This window comes from Pseudonaja textilis, chromosome 2 (assembly GCF_049901715.1).
Source record: "Pseudonaja textilis isolate UNSWEBS1 chromosome 2, rPseTex1.2, whole genome shotgun sequence".
In the NCBI taxonomy this organism is placed as follows: domain Eukaryota; kingdom Metazoa; phylum Chordata; class Lepidosauria; order Squamata; family Elapidae; genus Pseudonaja; species Pseudonaja textilis.
The window spans coordinates 38826028-38842139 of NC_141991.1; the positions used below are offsets into that span (position 1 = coordinate 38826028).

At 36.1% G+C, this 16112-nt stretch overlaps 1 protein-coding gene across 5 annotated transcripts in view; it reads left to right on the forward strand.

Moving 5' to 3' along the window:
• ITPR1 (inositol 1,4,5-trisphosphate receptor type 1) overlaps window positions 1-15532 on the forward strand; it is a 245219-nt gene extending 229687 nt beyond the window's left edge. For all 5 annotated transcript variants that reach the window (XM_087923707.1, XM_087923703.1, XM_087923705.1 and 2 more), the window contains 2 exons: window positions 12402-12563; window positions 14804-15532. In XM_087923707.1, coding sequence (XP_087779833.1) covers window positions 12402-12563; window positions 14804-14887 — 246 coding nt within the window. In that variant the 3' untranslated portion in view covers window positions 14888-15532. The remainder of the gene's footprint in view (window positions 1-12401; window positions 12564-14803) is intronic.
• The last annotated feature ends 580 nt before the right edge of the window (window positions 15533-16112 follow it).

Sequence of the window (16112 nt, forward strand, 5' to 3'; positions counted from 1 at the left end):
TAATAGCTTCTTTTAAAAAGTGTTGTGAGTAATCATCTGACAGTAGATTAATGGGTTAGAAAAGCTTGTCACTTTATCTTGTTCTCACAGAGCTAGAAAGTTTTTGGAATGTAATTTTGTATTTAAGTCAGAAAGCATTTGCATGCAAAAATAATTGAATGTTGTATTTGTAATAGCATACAACTGATAAAAGTTTTGTAAACATGCATTAGTACATATTAAGGAACTTTCATACAGAAAACAGCATGGCTTTTTTATAATTTAATAACCATTCACACAGCAATCTAGCAGGATTTTTTTTAAAGAGAAAGATGGTTTTCTAAGTACATGTGAAAATGTCAAGCAAGCAATTGTTACCAGAACTTTTTATGGAACAAAATGCCTTTTTAAAAAAATAGATATTCCCATGTTCAACAAGGCTTGCATTCCATAGAAAGAAGCTGTGTGTCCACATATCAGTAAAAATAGGCTTTGCTGGTTATCTCAGGAACCACATTACCAGTAACTGCACTTAACTTGTCTTGGCTATCAAGAGTGTTGAAAAATACCAGATTCTCAAACTGAATGAACCCTGAGAGTCTCCCATAAAAATATAGCAACTCCACTGCACTCTAGATGGTGTGTCATGGCTGGTGTCAAACCAGAAACCCTCTGAGTACCATTTCAGAGAAGGATACGCCTCCTCATGCTTTGCCTAGTCTCAGTTACACAGGTCAGGTCAGATCTCTCACCTAGGATTAGATCCCAGATGAGGTTAACTTTATTACAGGTGGACCTGGTATTTAAAAGTACTAGCTGGAGTTAACAGAGCTGCTCAGAATTTGACAACCAGGAACTGGAGACAGAGGCAGGGGACTAATGGAGCCTATAAGAGACATTGGTTTTGTGTTCCCTGTGAGCAGTCCATCCTATTTCCCACAATATATATCCCATTACCACTACTAAAATAATCTTATTCTTACCTGCTTTTAATTCTCCCAGACTACTCCTCTTCCACCTTGTTCCCTGCTCACTCTTGTCCTGTTACATCATCCTTTCATACCCTGTTTCTTGGGTTATCAGATTGTCATCAGGACAATGTTGTCAAGTACTCATTGCTAGCACAGCCACACCCTAATCTGCAAACCCCTATGAGGATCAATTGCAATTCCACCCTCCTTCCATCATTCATAAAATTCATTCATGAAATTGAGTAGCGACTGCATACTATTTCTCTAGGAAAGTAATATTTAAACAATGGGGCATTGTTCAAGTGAAAGAATAATTTTGTTAGAAGGCTTAAGGCTGCAGTCACCTTTTTCTCTTTATTGGTATAGTGCAGAAATACTCTTTCCAGATTTAAAAAAAAAAAACAATTATGGGAAATTTTCATAAAAAGACAAGTTCCACAGGGAAAATGTCCCAGGTTTTTAGAAAAAATCTGGAAAGAGTATTTCTGCACTATACTTAATGTGGATTTAATATGCCCAGTTAATTTTATAGCTATAACAATTGGCTTTAAAAAAATGGGGTGTGCCACACCATGCTGCTCCAGGATAGAACAAATCCATTCTGCATGTATCTAGTATTGTCTGCCCTCTAGGGGTATAGTTGGTATGTACATTTGCCATGGCAAACTGATGTTTTGTGTCACCCTGTTGTCTCATTGTTTCATTAATTAAAAATAAAAATTGAAATGGTCTATAGAGCTGACCACCTGTATGATAGGATATGTAAAATCAATTTGTTTTGATTGTAATTGGCCACAAATATGGATCTTTCTGACTTTATTTCAAGGACTATTTCTTGGATTGGTAAGTAGGCTAGTTATCAGATTCCCTTGGTTGCCATAAAAATGAATAAAACAGGGATTGCAACCCTTTACATCCTGAGATAGAATTATTAATAATTTCCTCAAATAACTTATATTAAAAACTCTTTCAGATTGAAAATTGCAGATCTGGCTACTATAAAATTTAGGTGGTCTTGCTGACTCATTCTTTTACTGATCTGTACCACGTGTAATCGGTTTTATTTCTCTTATAACATGCCTTTCTCTTTTTTCTGTGGATTCAGGAAAGGTCATTGTAATCCTTTCTTATGGGTAGTGATTTAGCCAGCTAAACATTCATTGCCTATCTTAATACTTCTAGGATTCCCTGCCTTATAGAACTTCCTTGCCATCATCAATTTTATTTTCCCAAAAGTGCAAAACAGTATAAAAGAATTTACAGTTGGCTTTACAAGAAAACACAAGGAATTTGTGGAGGACACTGTGAGCTGACTAATATTCCCTCTTTGTGATCAACACAGAAAAGCAAAAAAGTAACTTAACTAGTACCCTGAAATACTGTAGTTCAGAGGTGTCAAACTGGCAGCCCAGATGTGTCACGCTCAAGGGATGCCCATCCCAGCTCCACGAAGGGGAAAAACGTTGTGGCACATCATGTGATTGGCAAGATGATGCCACAAGTTTGACATCTGTGCTGTAGTTCATTTAGAAACAAGCATACATTTGTACACTAATTCCTTTACCATATTACTGTGATGGGAATCTTGGGGATGGGTGGAGGGATAGATTGATAGATTTCTGCCATCCCGATATTGCATAGAAAGGCAGTGGCAATTTTGTAACTTATTTTTAACCTAAGTATTAATAACCGTATTTGCAAGATGCTATAGTGTCTAGAAAAGGGAAGGTATCTTGTAATTAGTTGCAGAAGTTGTAATTAGTTGTAATTGAGCTGCAGGAGTTCCACTGCAGCTGATGCAGGCTGCTTTGGCTGTTTGTAGGTCTCTACTCCCACACACTGTAAGCCAAAGTGAGCAGGGTGAAATTGAAGACTTCTCTTTGAATCTCCCTTTCCTTTGGCACAGGACCAACCAGCATGCAAATCACCGGGCAGCTTTATATGGATTATGCTTTTTTTTAGCTACAGCCTTGAACAAAATAGCTTGCTTGAGTCAGGAACAGGAAAGAAAAAGAGCCAAGAGTTTCCACCAGTAGGAAAACGGATTGTCCAGAAGTTCATGTATTGCAGTTTATAACTATCACAGTCTAATTCCAACATTAGTTGACCAGATACATCTAAAGCAGATTTTGAACTGTCAGAAAGTTCTTGTATGAAATGTTTTTAAAGTTTAGGAGTTAATTTTTCCTTAAGTCCAAATAATGGTACTCTGCAGAGTCCCTAAAGTGTCTCTCTGTGTGTGTGTCTATGTGCGGAGATTCTCTGTTAATCTGCCATGTACAGTTTTTTGGACACTATTCACAGTCAAATGAAATACTAGGAAAAACTTTTTTCTTGTTAAACTTGAAGTTTAAGAAAGGATGTAGAATTGTTTACTCACATAATTTACTTATTTGTCTTGTATGCCACCCATCTCATCTACAGGCATTTTTACTACTTTGGAAATATCAGTACTAACTACAGTATTGGATTGGTGCGACATGAGTAGACTTATGTTGACTTGTAGGGATGTTTTTAAATTAGAGAACCTAACACACACAGAAGAATTTGCAGATATTTGAATAAAATTGGGATTTGTCTCATATGGGCCATAACATGTCAAAATGGCTGACTGATCTACATATGACTACATATTTTGGTAGTAGTAGTAATAATTGCTATTACTTATACTTGTATGCCATCTAATTCCCAATGACTCACAACAATTAAACAAAGAAATTATGATAAAAATCAATAAAGATGGTGGGTGAAATAGTCCAGTGTGGTGTCTCACTCTCCCTTGCCAAAGGTCTAGGTGAAGCCTTCACTATTCTTCTGAATAAGAGGAGATGATAACCCACTTCTTGGAATGAACTTCATTTCAGAGGGTAGACATTGCTACAGAGAAGGTGCATTTCTGTGGTCCTAATCATTCACATTGTTTAATAAACCCAGATGGCACCAACCCTACAAGATTGAAGTGGTCAGGCAAATGTTATGGAAGACAGGTGGTTCCTCAAGTAACTGGCCCATATGCTGTTTACGACTTTATAAGTAACAATCAAAACCTTGAATTCAACCTGGAAGCAAACTAGCAGCCACAGAGGTCTTAAATGGGCATACCAGGGATAAATAAAAAGAAATCAACTTTTAGGACATTGTTTGAAGGGACTAAAGATCAAGACTATTAAAAATAAATACAGTTGTTTTATTTGACCTAGGGTAAAATAGATGTTATTTTTTTTCTGGTAACCCTGTGGATTTTTGTACTGTAGTAACAAGGCTTTAAGGATTTGTTTATAGATAAGAGATAAGATATGGGAGGAAGAGATTGTCTATATTTTAAGGTAAGGTGACAAATTATTAAAATTGATTATATTTGCTGTGTTGAAAGAGGAAGCAATTTTTATATATATTTTCTTTTTGCTTATATTATTTTTTATTTTCTATTTTTTCTCATATGTACCTTATTGTTTTCTTTTTCTTTTTTTATTTGTATTAGTTTTTAGTGTTGCAATTGTAATTTTTAATAAAATTGCTGTTTTAAAAACCCTAAGTTTTGATTTGATTTGATTTGAAGTAATTGTTTTCTTTTAAAAAGTACAGAAAATTGCATCCTTAAAATTAAGCACAAAACAGATCCTATTTTTGAAATTATCTCATTCTGTAGACCCAAGAAACATCAGTCTAACTTCTTTCAACTATTTGTGTCAAAACAGAAGAAAAACTGGGGTTCGGCATTACCTGTTCTGCCCTTCTATTCATTTGGCCATTTTCTCCTATATCTATTGCCCAATATTTTCAGAGTGAGGCTCCATTACCTTGAGCAGGTTACAAAATATTACTGTATACAGACAGTGCATCTACATTCAGTGTTTTTGTTAAATGAGCCTTTTTATGCAATTAATTCCAGCACAGCCACTCATGCTATAATCTGTCCTGGTTTATTTATGTAATCTCCTTTGTACCAAACAACAAGAACTAGGTTAGCATAAGGCCTAGCACTGTCATAAAATGAAAGACCCAGAGGAACCTCCTCTGGGCAATCCCTCAACCATTTTTTCATCACTGATTATGTAAAACCTTAGTGGCGCTTCCTTGTCATGAAAATTACTTCATCATAGGAAACAGCTGCTAAGCTAACTGTGAATTTCCCTGTAGCCTTGAACTATTTCCAGATGATTTTAAACTACACAAGTCTTTGAACATCCTAGCTTTTAAATCATGTAAGTTACCTTTACTTCCTTCATTATTTTAAGGGTTTCCACCTGGCAAACTTCAGAATATCACTCAGGTAGTTTACCTGTTTTATTAATTTCCCTTTTCTTGTACAAGGAAGCTCATGGGTGACACTAGCAAATTAGGTGTGGTTAAATTTAGTTAATAGGAGGACAACAATTAACTCCAGACACAGAGGGGGATCAGCATATCTCAGTTGTGTTAAATAAGCTGGGAAGAAAATAAATGGTTGGTTAGTTTCTTTTCCTCCCTTCCTTAAAAAAAAATAATAAAGGGAAGAAGTAATGAGTGGCAGAAGCCCAATAGTCTTGCTCACTTCACTTAGATTTTTCAGAAATTACTAAATAATTAGGATTCAATTCATTCAAACTTCTAAAAATCCCCTTTTAAACTCTTCCTAATTTTTTTTCTGTGCCATCTCATTCTACAATCTGTAAAAAAAACAATCTTAACTTCACTTTTTCCTTGCATTCACCCTTTCCACATCATGTGCATTGCCTTGTGAGTACAATTCTGAGAATCAAAATTGAAATGTGGAAATGGATCTGCAAAAAGGATTTTCTGTTCTCATAGAAATGGCCTAAGAAGTTATTCTTGAATTATTTTTCCTGGTGATTCTAAAATATCCATTCTTAATGCCATTAAGTGTCTAGTAGTTCATTTGCTGAAAGGAGCAAAATCTTAGACAGGAATCTTATCCTTTTTTCTTTTCTTTTCTTTTCTTTCTTTTTTTTGTTAAAGGGGAATGCAAATCATCTGATGTCATGATCCTTGGCAATTTTTTTGTAGTAGATATCCATCTTGGAAGGGTTATCATACGATTCCTATTATATACTACGACCTCATTTTATCACAGTAACAGTGCAACAACACAAATGTGCCCGTGGGCTTGTACTCAATAGTTTAACTCTTGTTCTATTAGTTTTGCTATGCTAACAACTCTTTTTTTTATGAGGCATCCATTTATTTTTTATTTGTTTATTTTAGAAAATTTATATTGTTGCCAACTTGCCCAGGGTGGCTCAAGGCGACTTACACAAATATAAAAACATCATATAAAAGAATAATAGAAAATAATAAAAAATAATGAATTAATAAAATAGTAGCCCCCCCACTCATACCCATCCCGGTGACAATACATATTTATACAAGCCATTTAATGGGCTCTGTCCTGCTCTGTGTTCCCCAGGCTCACTGACAGAATCACATTTTCAGGAGCTTATGAAAGAGTGTTAGGTTAGGGGCCAGTCTAATTTCCAGAGGAATGATGTTCCAGAGAGAGGGAGCCACCATGGAAAAGGCCCTTCTTCTCAGTCCCGCCAGATGTATCTCCCTGGGGGGTGGGACCATAGCTCCATCTCTTCATTTGAGGGTGCCATCTTTTTCTTCAGTATAAACTATTTGCTACATTTTTAAAAAAAGGTGCTGTGGGCAGGCAGGTGGGTAGAATGTCAGAATGCTTATAATGCAAAGTCCTTTTGAACCACTGCCAAGGTAGATGATGTATTAAAAATAAAATCCATGTTTGGAAAGACCCCCTATAACAAAATTTCAGTGAAAGCATGGAAGAGCATTTCTCAGAATGCATTAAATTTCCCCTCATGTGGGGAAACTTCCTCTTAATTTTTTTTTTAAAAAGAGTTGTGGATGCTTTAAAGCTGTGGGCATCACCACCCCCACGTCTGAGATTCTGATGATAGCTACTTGAAAGAAACTTTTCCAACATTACCTAGAAAAGAGCTAGCCAGAAAAAAACACTTGTGGTTAGCCAACTTCCGTCAGTGGGTTAATTCAGTTTGTCTGTTCAATAGAGGAAGCTTTTCTGGGAAGTGGGAGCTGACAACTCAATCAGGGTTGTTGGAGGGTCATAGCAGATAGTGCATAACAACAGTGGTGTAGGGAACAACAATAGGAAGGGAGGGTGTAGGTGGAAACATGGAAACGAATCCAAAATAAAATAAATCTTTAGGGTTGTAGCTCACTTCATGTATGGTAAAGAAGTTATAGCAATTTAACAGATTGTGCTTGGAGAATCAGGCTTCGGGGGTGTTATTGAAATAACTGAAGGATTACTTGACTTGAAGATTTTTTTACAACCCATAAGTTAACAAAGAAAAACCAGAAGCAATGACCAATTACTGCACATCAAAAACAATGCAATGGTCATATGAGCCTTGAAAATTAAGACTCAAGCAGTCTAAAAGAGAAAGTGAAAAAAATATTGTTCTAAAAACAATGTAAAAGAATGTAAAAGAAATAGATAAATAGAAATGAAATATAATGAAAGAGGAAGCTTCATAATATCACTCCAAGATCAGGACAATCTTAATACCTTCTGATGAAAGTTGCTGCAATTAGAAACTCTGTTAGTGAAGGAAAGTTCTGATCTATGGTTAAGAAATGGATCTCTTCTCCTTCACAAAAGATTGGGATTGTATTAAGTGGTGGTGAAGTTATGTCTGTGTTTAACTGGCAAAGAAAGAGCAACAGAAGAACACACGAGAAAGGGTCTCAAGGGGTTTTTTTTGGACAAGGAGAGCATCTCTCAGTGAATCTTACTCCTCTTCCCATCTGATACTGATGATATTAAGATGTTGAAGAGGGCTAAAGAAAAGGTTCTATTGAGAAAACAAGTGCAATAAGTAGTTTGGTGATTTTAAAAGTCTCATCTGGAACCCATTACTGAAAGCTGGTTTTAGCATCTAGTCCTAGATGCATCTGCCTGGCAATGTCAAAGACGTTTTGACAGATTTCTGTTTTAGCTTTCTCTAAATGTAGAGGCAGCAGAGACTAAGTATAAGTGCCACAGGACAGCTAAGTTTTTTTTTCTTTCCAGCTTGATGAAAAGCCATCAAGGAGAATTAATGGGGCCAATGGACCATTAGAAAACAAGAGTTTAAGCCAAAAAGTTTTAATGTGGACTCTTGCTTCTGGTAAAATTATATCAGCCTCTGTGCAGATTAAAGCAATTAAAGCACAGTATGGGATGTGGAAGAGCAATGACTAACAGGCTTAAAATCATAGTAGATGCATACCTCTGTACCATATAGCATATAGGATATGTTTCACCTCTAGAAAGCTTAATGATCACAGGACTATATCTTTGGAGTGAAAATATTGCCTTGGTACTATTGTTAGCTTTGGCAGAAATGGCTGTCATTAATTCTGGATAAAGTGTGGTGGCTTGAAAAATTATACCCAGGTATGTAAAACCTGGGACTTGCTTGGTTTTATTCTTTCCAATTTATCACTGGCTTTTGTGGCAACTTGCTCTTTCCATGGGAGTGGGGTGGGAAATCATCATTTTGATCTTTATTAATTTATATTTTTTTGCTTTTTAATTAATAACAAAAAGGAAGCAAAACACAAGGATAATTGAGTTGGAGATATATATTGTCAAAGAGAAAAAAAAAGAATACATAAAAGTGCTTTAACAACAAAATACAAAAGATTAAGAAAAAACAACATAGTACGTCTTCAGTGAAATGATAATCCAGACATTCTTGTGTTCAGCTGACATTCAAGAGAGGAGAGTTGACTTGAGGGGTGCAGATGATGACACTCAGGGAGATTTTTGTGTACGTGCAAGAAAAATGCCTTTAATCAATGGCAACTCTGCTGGAGCTGATTGACTGGTATATGAGCCACCTTTGATGTTCAAACAGACTACAGTGGAAATAAAGAAGTTCATTGACAAACCAATGCAAGTACCACAGTGGTCCTCTCCTGCCGAATCAATAGAGTGTGAAAGAGGTCACAGAAGGCAGCAAGCAGAGTGTATACCCAGGAGAAACGTGAGGGTTCTATCAGAGGTCAAGAAGCAAGTTGGCGGCTGATGTCAAAGAACGAATCAAAACAAGACTTGATGAAACTCGCTTAGACATTTTTGTAACTCAGATAATTGCTTTCTGATTTTTGTAGCATAAGGTGTAATTTTGAGAAGATAGATTTAACAGTCAGTATTTGGGTTACAAGAGACTTTTGTGGGGTATGTGATCAGATGTGGATTTACCAAGCTAAATGTTGTGCAATTGCAAAAATAAAAGCACACTTGAATTCTTGGTGTAAAAACACATATTTTTAGAACCCTTCACTGAAAAAAATTGTAATGACACACCCTATTATAACATGTAACATAATATACAATAACATACAAAAATGTCATTGTAATTTTATAACGTGTTACAAGTCCTTACATGCATGTCTAATACAAATATTCAAATCCATATACATTCAAATTTATACATATTTCTAATATGTTTATACAACTCTGGTAGGATTGGAAAGAGAAATCTATGGCTCCATTTATTTAATGGTTGAAAACCTGCTTCCGTTTGCATCACCAGATTGCCTATAGATGTGTGCATCGTATAGTCAAGTATAATGAAATATGTCATTTATGTGGACTACAGTAGTTTTTCTAAAAGGTGGTCTTAGCAGAATTGATAAGCCCTTTCTCCTTAGAAAATTCTCTTAATCCTGTCAAAGCCTGGGAGCCACATCTGGCCTGCAGGGTACTTAGATCTGGCCCATGGGGGCTGCCCTGAAAACAGTGAAGGACTAACCTGCAGTGCCTCTACCAACGAAAATGAAGCTTGGGAGGGTTGCATGAGGCCCTCTCAAGCTATTTTTGCTGGCAGAGTGTTGCAGGAGGCCGTCACAGACAAAACAGAACTTGGGAGCCCGTTTTCACTGGCAGAGCACTCAAGCACGCCCAACACAAGTGACATTGAGGTGGCCATGGACACCCCAGCCCCACAAGGTCAAACACAATCCTGATGCGGCCCTCAATGAAATTGAATTTGACACCCCTGTGCTAAAGTCTGAGGCCTACCTGGTGTGAATAAAATCCTTGCATCATTGGCACGCACCATCCTTGACTACTGAACTTGAACAAAAATTGATTGCCAAATTTAATCTTTTGATTTGTCCTTTAATCTAAATTCTGTAAATGAATACAGTTTTGAGTGGGAGGTAGCAAAATGAGTCAGTGTTCTTACAGAGGCAAGACAATGTTGTGGCTCAAGAAGTAATGTTTTTAAATAATTGATATTAAGCTGATAGTTTATGTTTGCTGGGAATAGCTATATAACTGATTAATTTGGTGAATTAAAAGGCAAAGCTAATTCTTTTCCAAAGAAAGTGTTTTGTACCTGACCTCATTTTTAGTTTTACTTCTTCTAACCACATAAACATTGAGGGCCTATATGGGGACACAATAACTTATCTAGAATAATGTTTTTTATTTATGAGAGTATTTGCAACAAATACTTTCTATTCCCACATACGCAATTGTAAGCATTATATAGCATTTTATTAGCTGTGAGCGTACATTTACATTTAAACATTCATTTGAAAATCAAACTATGGGAAGTCATTGACATATGACCACAATTGAGCCCAAAATTTCTTTTGTTAAGTGAGACATTTGTTAAGTGAGTTGTGCCCCATTGTACGATCTTTCATGCCACGGTTGTTAAATGAATCACTGCAGTTGTTAAGTTGATAATACAGTCGCTAAGTGAATCTGGTTTCCTCATTGACTTTGCTTGTCAGAAGGTGATCACATGACCTTGGGACACCGTAACAGTCATAAATATGAGTCAGTTGCCAAGCATCTGAATTTTTATCATGTGACTTGGGTCACACTTTTTTTACTGCCGTTGTAACTTTGCACAGTCAGTAAGTGAACTTGTTGTAAGTCGAGGACCACCTCTAATCTCTGGAGGATGCGTTAAAAATAAAAAGGTGAACATTATAGAATGGAAGCAATCAAGATGCATCTGAAGGAGTCAGATGTCAGTGGCAATATTCATTCTATCTTCCTTTATCTCTTTTATTGTGGTTGATTGACCACCTCAGGCACTCTTTAAAGAGATGACTCTGATTGCCTCTTTGGTCACTGTTGTATTTGGATATAAGGTATAAATGCTTAAATAAATAGCAGTAGCAAAAGTAGAGTGATGAATATGCCAACATGGTTGAATTCTTAAATAATATGCAAATATGTTATTTGATTATTATTTATTGATATACAACTTGATTTACAACTTAGTTAACATTCAAAGAGTTGAAATTGGTATTTACAAGACTTGGATCATGACACTATATGAAATATGCTGTGTTCCAGTTTCAGAAGTTATCTCTACACCTCCCAGCTTTCTTACTTCCTCCTCAAACTGTTCTCTGAATTTTAATGTCCCCAATGTGGGAGAATAGAGAATCGAAGCACTAAAATGAATAGTACTGTATTTCAATATTACAATAGATTTCAATGATTGTAATATTGTATTGTAATATTAAGATGGATGTAAATATATACCAATGTATACATGCAATAGGCAGGGTTACTTATGGACAAATTTCCAGACCAGTAATTTGTTAATGAAGAGTAAATATGAAGTTAAAACCCTTATCTGTGACTGGAGATTAACAGGTTTCACATTGGATTCTGTGGTGAATCCATATTTGGCCAACTAAGTCAAGTCCATTATCTTAGTGCTCCATATTTATCATGTAAAAATAACAAAACTATTCAGGGCTCTCAGATGTACCCATTTTTTTTATTTACGAGACTGTATAAAATAACATCTGCCTTTCTAGGTAATTGATTTCTGTAAGAATAGGAAAGCCTAGCCATTAAAATAAACAGTTCTTCCTCTGTGGTAGAAGCCCTAAAGCCAAGTAAACAAACCCACTTTCTCTCTTGTGAACCATATCTCATTATTATTTCCATTAAATACTTTGAAAATATGTTGTATTCTCAGAGTGATCAGGTTCAATAAATTAGACTTATCCTTTCATTTGGGAGAAAAAAACTAAATGTCTTCTCCTTAAAGCTTCAATGTTCTACATCCTTGCTCCTCTTAATGTTTTCCCAATTCAAACAATTGTAGATTGCTTCTTGGAAATTGAAGAAAAAAATGTCAGTAGGAAAGAATTAATGAAGGGAGGAGCACATCTTTCCAGGCAAAATCCAAATATTTCCTTACTACAACTAAAGATTAATTTGCTTCAAAACTATGAGGTTCAATTATTCTAATGATGGTTTGTTTTGGGACTTCTGACCATCAGGCAAATTTTCCAAGATAAATATTCCAAAGCAAATATTTTAGGGTTTGAGGTTATTCGGCTTTCCCCCCTCTTCTTTACAGCAGAGGTTTGTGAAACTTTGACAATATATCCTTTTGCTTATAATTAAAATGCAGATGATCTTAATAAATTACATTTCAGGAAAGGAATCTGGATTGGTTCCCCCGGATGCGTGCCATGTCACTTGTTAGTAGCGACTCAGAAGGAGAACAAAATGAACTTAGAAACCTGCAAGAGAAGCTTGATTCAACGATGAAGCTGGTATCTAATCTTTCCAGTCAGCTGACAGAACTTAAAGACCAGGTACAATACATAGAAAAGATGTTTACCAAAAATAAGGCTGGTTGGGAAAGGTGTAAACCTGATTAAATGGGAAACAGGAAAATTGGCAGTGTATATCTGATCTATATAGACATCAACAATAGTACTGTTAATAAATTGGCATTTTGACATCTGATTTCACAATTTTTCCCTTGCCATCACCATTTTGAATGAGCAATGTTGTTTTTGTTCTTAGCAGGACGAGTAATAATTTTTCAAAGAAGTAAGCTATAGTAATTTCCTCTGTCCTCACTCTCCCTTTAAAAAGCCAAGCAAAAGAATATAAGGAGGCCTCATTATTTAATATGCCATAACATCCCCAGTGGCATGCTCCTGAGAATGGCTTGTATAAAAGAATCACAAAAGTTTAAGTTCAGTCAAGATTTTTGGCCTGTGTATTCTGTGTAGTACTTTGTGCTCCATCCTTCTTCTGAATAACTGGCCTGAAGATTTAAGTTGCCTTTGATGGACTTTCAGAGACTTGGCCCGGTCTTCGATTTCATTGACAAATCAATGATTGTGCCTAATTATTACAAGAACAAGCTACTGATACCCACAATGTTTTTTCTACTTTCTTATGAAGATAAGCAACTGTCAATCCTAGTTTGTTGCAATTCTGTTTCATCTTTTCTTTTTGTCTATAAGAGCAAATCACGGTTATTTTAGATGGGATAAAATGGCATAGGCTGGGTTGCCACAATCTGGTATCAGACACTACCAAACTTTGCATACTGAGAGTAGGAAGACAAGAGAATATGGAGAAGGATGAGCCAAAATCTAGGACTTGTATCCATACTGTAAAAACAGCCTTACTTTTGCCAGGGCTTATTCTGTGTAACTCCAAACAAATACCAACCTACTCCCCCCACTTCAATAAAAGACAAATTTGAATGGGGCATATAAGGCAGCTTGAAACTTTAGTCTGTAATCTGTTTTTTGTCCAAGTCCAAGGGCTTGAGCCCCATAATTACTCTTATCCAGGAGATTGTTTTTAGCTTTGCTCTTATAACATATTTTTAAAAGTGTATTTTGTTTCAGTATCTCCCAAATCTGTTACATCTGATGGTGTTTGACTGAGCAGACAGCCAAGGCCGTCTCTTGGGGCTTTAAAAGTAATAATAGCTTGGGAATACTGAGAAATACCCCAAGGTTGCACATCAAGTTCCGGATGTTATAGACCGCTTTCCTTGCTTCCCTGCAAGATCATATAAAACTACAATGCACATAAAAATGTCACAAAATATACTAGATGACTGTTGCTTTGATGGCAAGAATACGTGACTTAAGGTATCACTTTGGTTTAGCTTCACTAGTCTTGTGAAAGTTTTCATCTTCAGCTAGCTTAGTTTTTAAATGTCATTCTTGCTATTCTGAAAATTAGTTTATAGTAGTGGTGAGACGTTTTCTTCACTACAGCAGAAAAAATGGAAACCCAGTTCCTTTAATACGAAGAATTACTTTGGAATATAGAAACTGGGGGTAGCAAGGATGTTTCCTGCATATACTGTATTTACAGATATGAAAAAGACTGTATTCAGAGTTAAATCACAACGAACTCTACTGCTCTACAAGATGTGCTTTAGCTTGTTCCTTCCTAACAGAACAGTTCTTCTGATCAAATAACAGGATTAGCGTTGGGTTGCTTCAGTTCCCTCTGACTTGTTTCCAAACTTTGTAAAGAAATGGGTTAGCAAACTTTGTAAAGAAAAGGGCCAGTCTAGTAAAGAGAAGAACCACGTGAGACATGACAGCAGTCTTCCAATATTTGAGGGGCTGCCACAGAGAGGAAGGGGTCAAGCTATTTTCTAAAGTGCCTGTAGGCCAGACAAGGAATAATGGATGGAAACTGAACAAGGAGAGATTTAACCTAGAAAATGAGAAACTTTCTGACAGTGAGAACAATCAACCAATGGAACAGCTTGCCCTCGGAAGTTGTGGGAGTGCCATCACTTGAGACTTTCAAGAAGAGATTGGACTGCCATTTGTCAGAAATGGTGTAGGGTCTCCCACTTCGGTGGGGGGTTGGACTGGATGACCTATAAGATCTCTTCCAACTCTGATGATGTTATCTGTTTTCACTAACTGTACCAGGCAAGAGTGCATTACTTGTTGCAATCAGCTTTGGGAAATAAAGATGACCACAATAAATAGCAGTAGCTTATTCTGTGGTCTGACGTACAGGAAGTACTTGTGTCTACTGAGTAAATGTTTCAATTTTCCAGATGACAGAGCAGAGGAAGCAAAAACAGCGTATTGGTCTCCTAGGACATCCTCCTATCAATGTGAACCCACAGCAACCAGCATAAATTGGATGGGTGGTGTATCTCCCCATTGGATTTCCTTCCTTCCTTCCTTCATACCAGAGTTGCGGTCCAGTTCTTAAAGCTGCTTCAGTGTATTCCCAGTTCATGTAAATAAACCTATTTTTTAAATACTGTATGTATAGAACTGCTCTGAGAAAGAAACGGGCTTATAAATATTGGCATATTATGAGAGGAGGATTACATTTGTACCTTCAAAATGTGTTTTTATAGGAAGAAAGGCACATCTAATTTGCACTTGAAAAAAGGATTTATGTCTAAAATAATACATGAGCTGTATTTTGTATTTAAAACCTCAGATAGCTAGTATTTATGTTTTATACAATTGTGCAATATGAATTATGCAATCACACTAGTTACTTTAGGAATGTATCCTAGAGGGAGTGCACATTTTTGAATCTGGTGTCATCTTACTCCATTTGCAAAACAACGTCAAGTGTCCACTGATACAGGCTGCTGTCAAATCCTGTTCCTAGTGTGGTTTAGTTCTCCAGGCCATATCCCCCACCACATTTTTTGGAGTGGGGGGTAAAATACTGCATTTGAAATAGTTTGAAGCACTGTGGCAATAAAGCCTTCTTTTATTCCAGCCAACATTGCTCGATCTCCTTATTAAAAAAGTTTTTTTTTTTTTAAAAAAAAGCTTATTGAGCTGGTCCATTGGTTATGGTGTTGGAAAAGTTATTCAAACATCAATTAATGAATAAATCTTGAAGGGAATCTTTTTTGTTATGGCAGATGATATCAGGATGGTTCTCAATGGCTGGTAGTCAAGGTAATCTAATAAAATATTTTTCTTGGCTTTGGTGCCATTTTGGTTTAGAGGAACCTAGAAAAATGTAGATCTATCCGTCTATCGTCTGTACATTTTGTTACTGTGTTCCAACAGAGACACATTTCCTTCAGTTATACTTCGTACCAGTTAAAAATAAACTTGGCCTTCTAGGACCCCTAGCTGAGCACTGATTTTCCAATACTTGTGAAAGAGCCACTAGATATAGATTATGCTTTAGTTTTTCTTCACACTTTGTTAATCTTAAAAAATTATATAAATATATATATAAATATAAATGTCATCTAGTTTTGTACATGATCCTCAGAGATTACAGAAGCAATCCCTGCTTTTAATAAGAAGCAGGGAGGTGAGTGTTTATTAAAGTTTGTAAATGCAAAAATATAGATATTTAAATAAATGATAAAATAAATATGT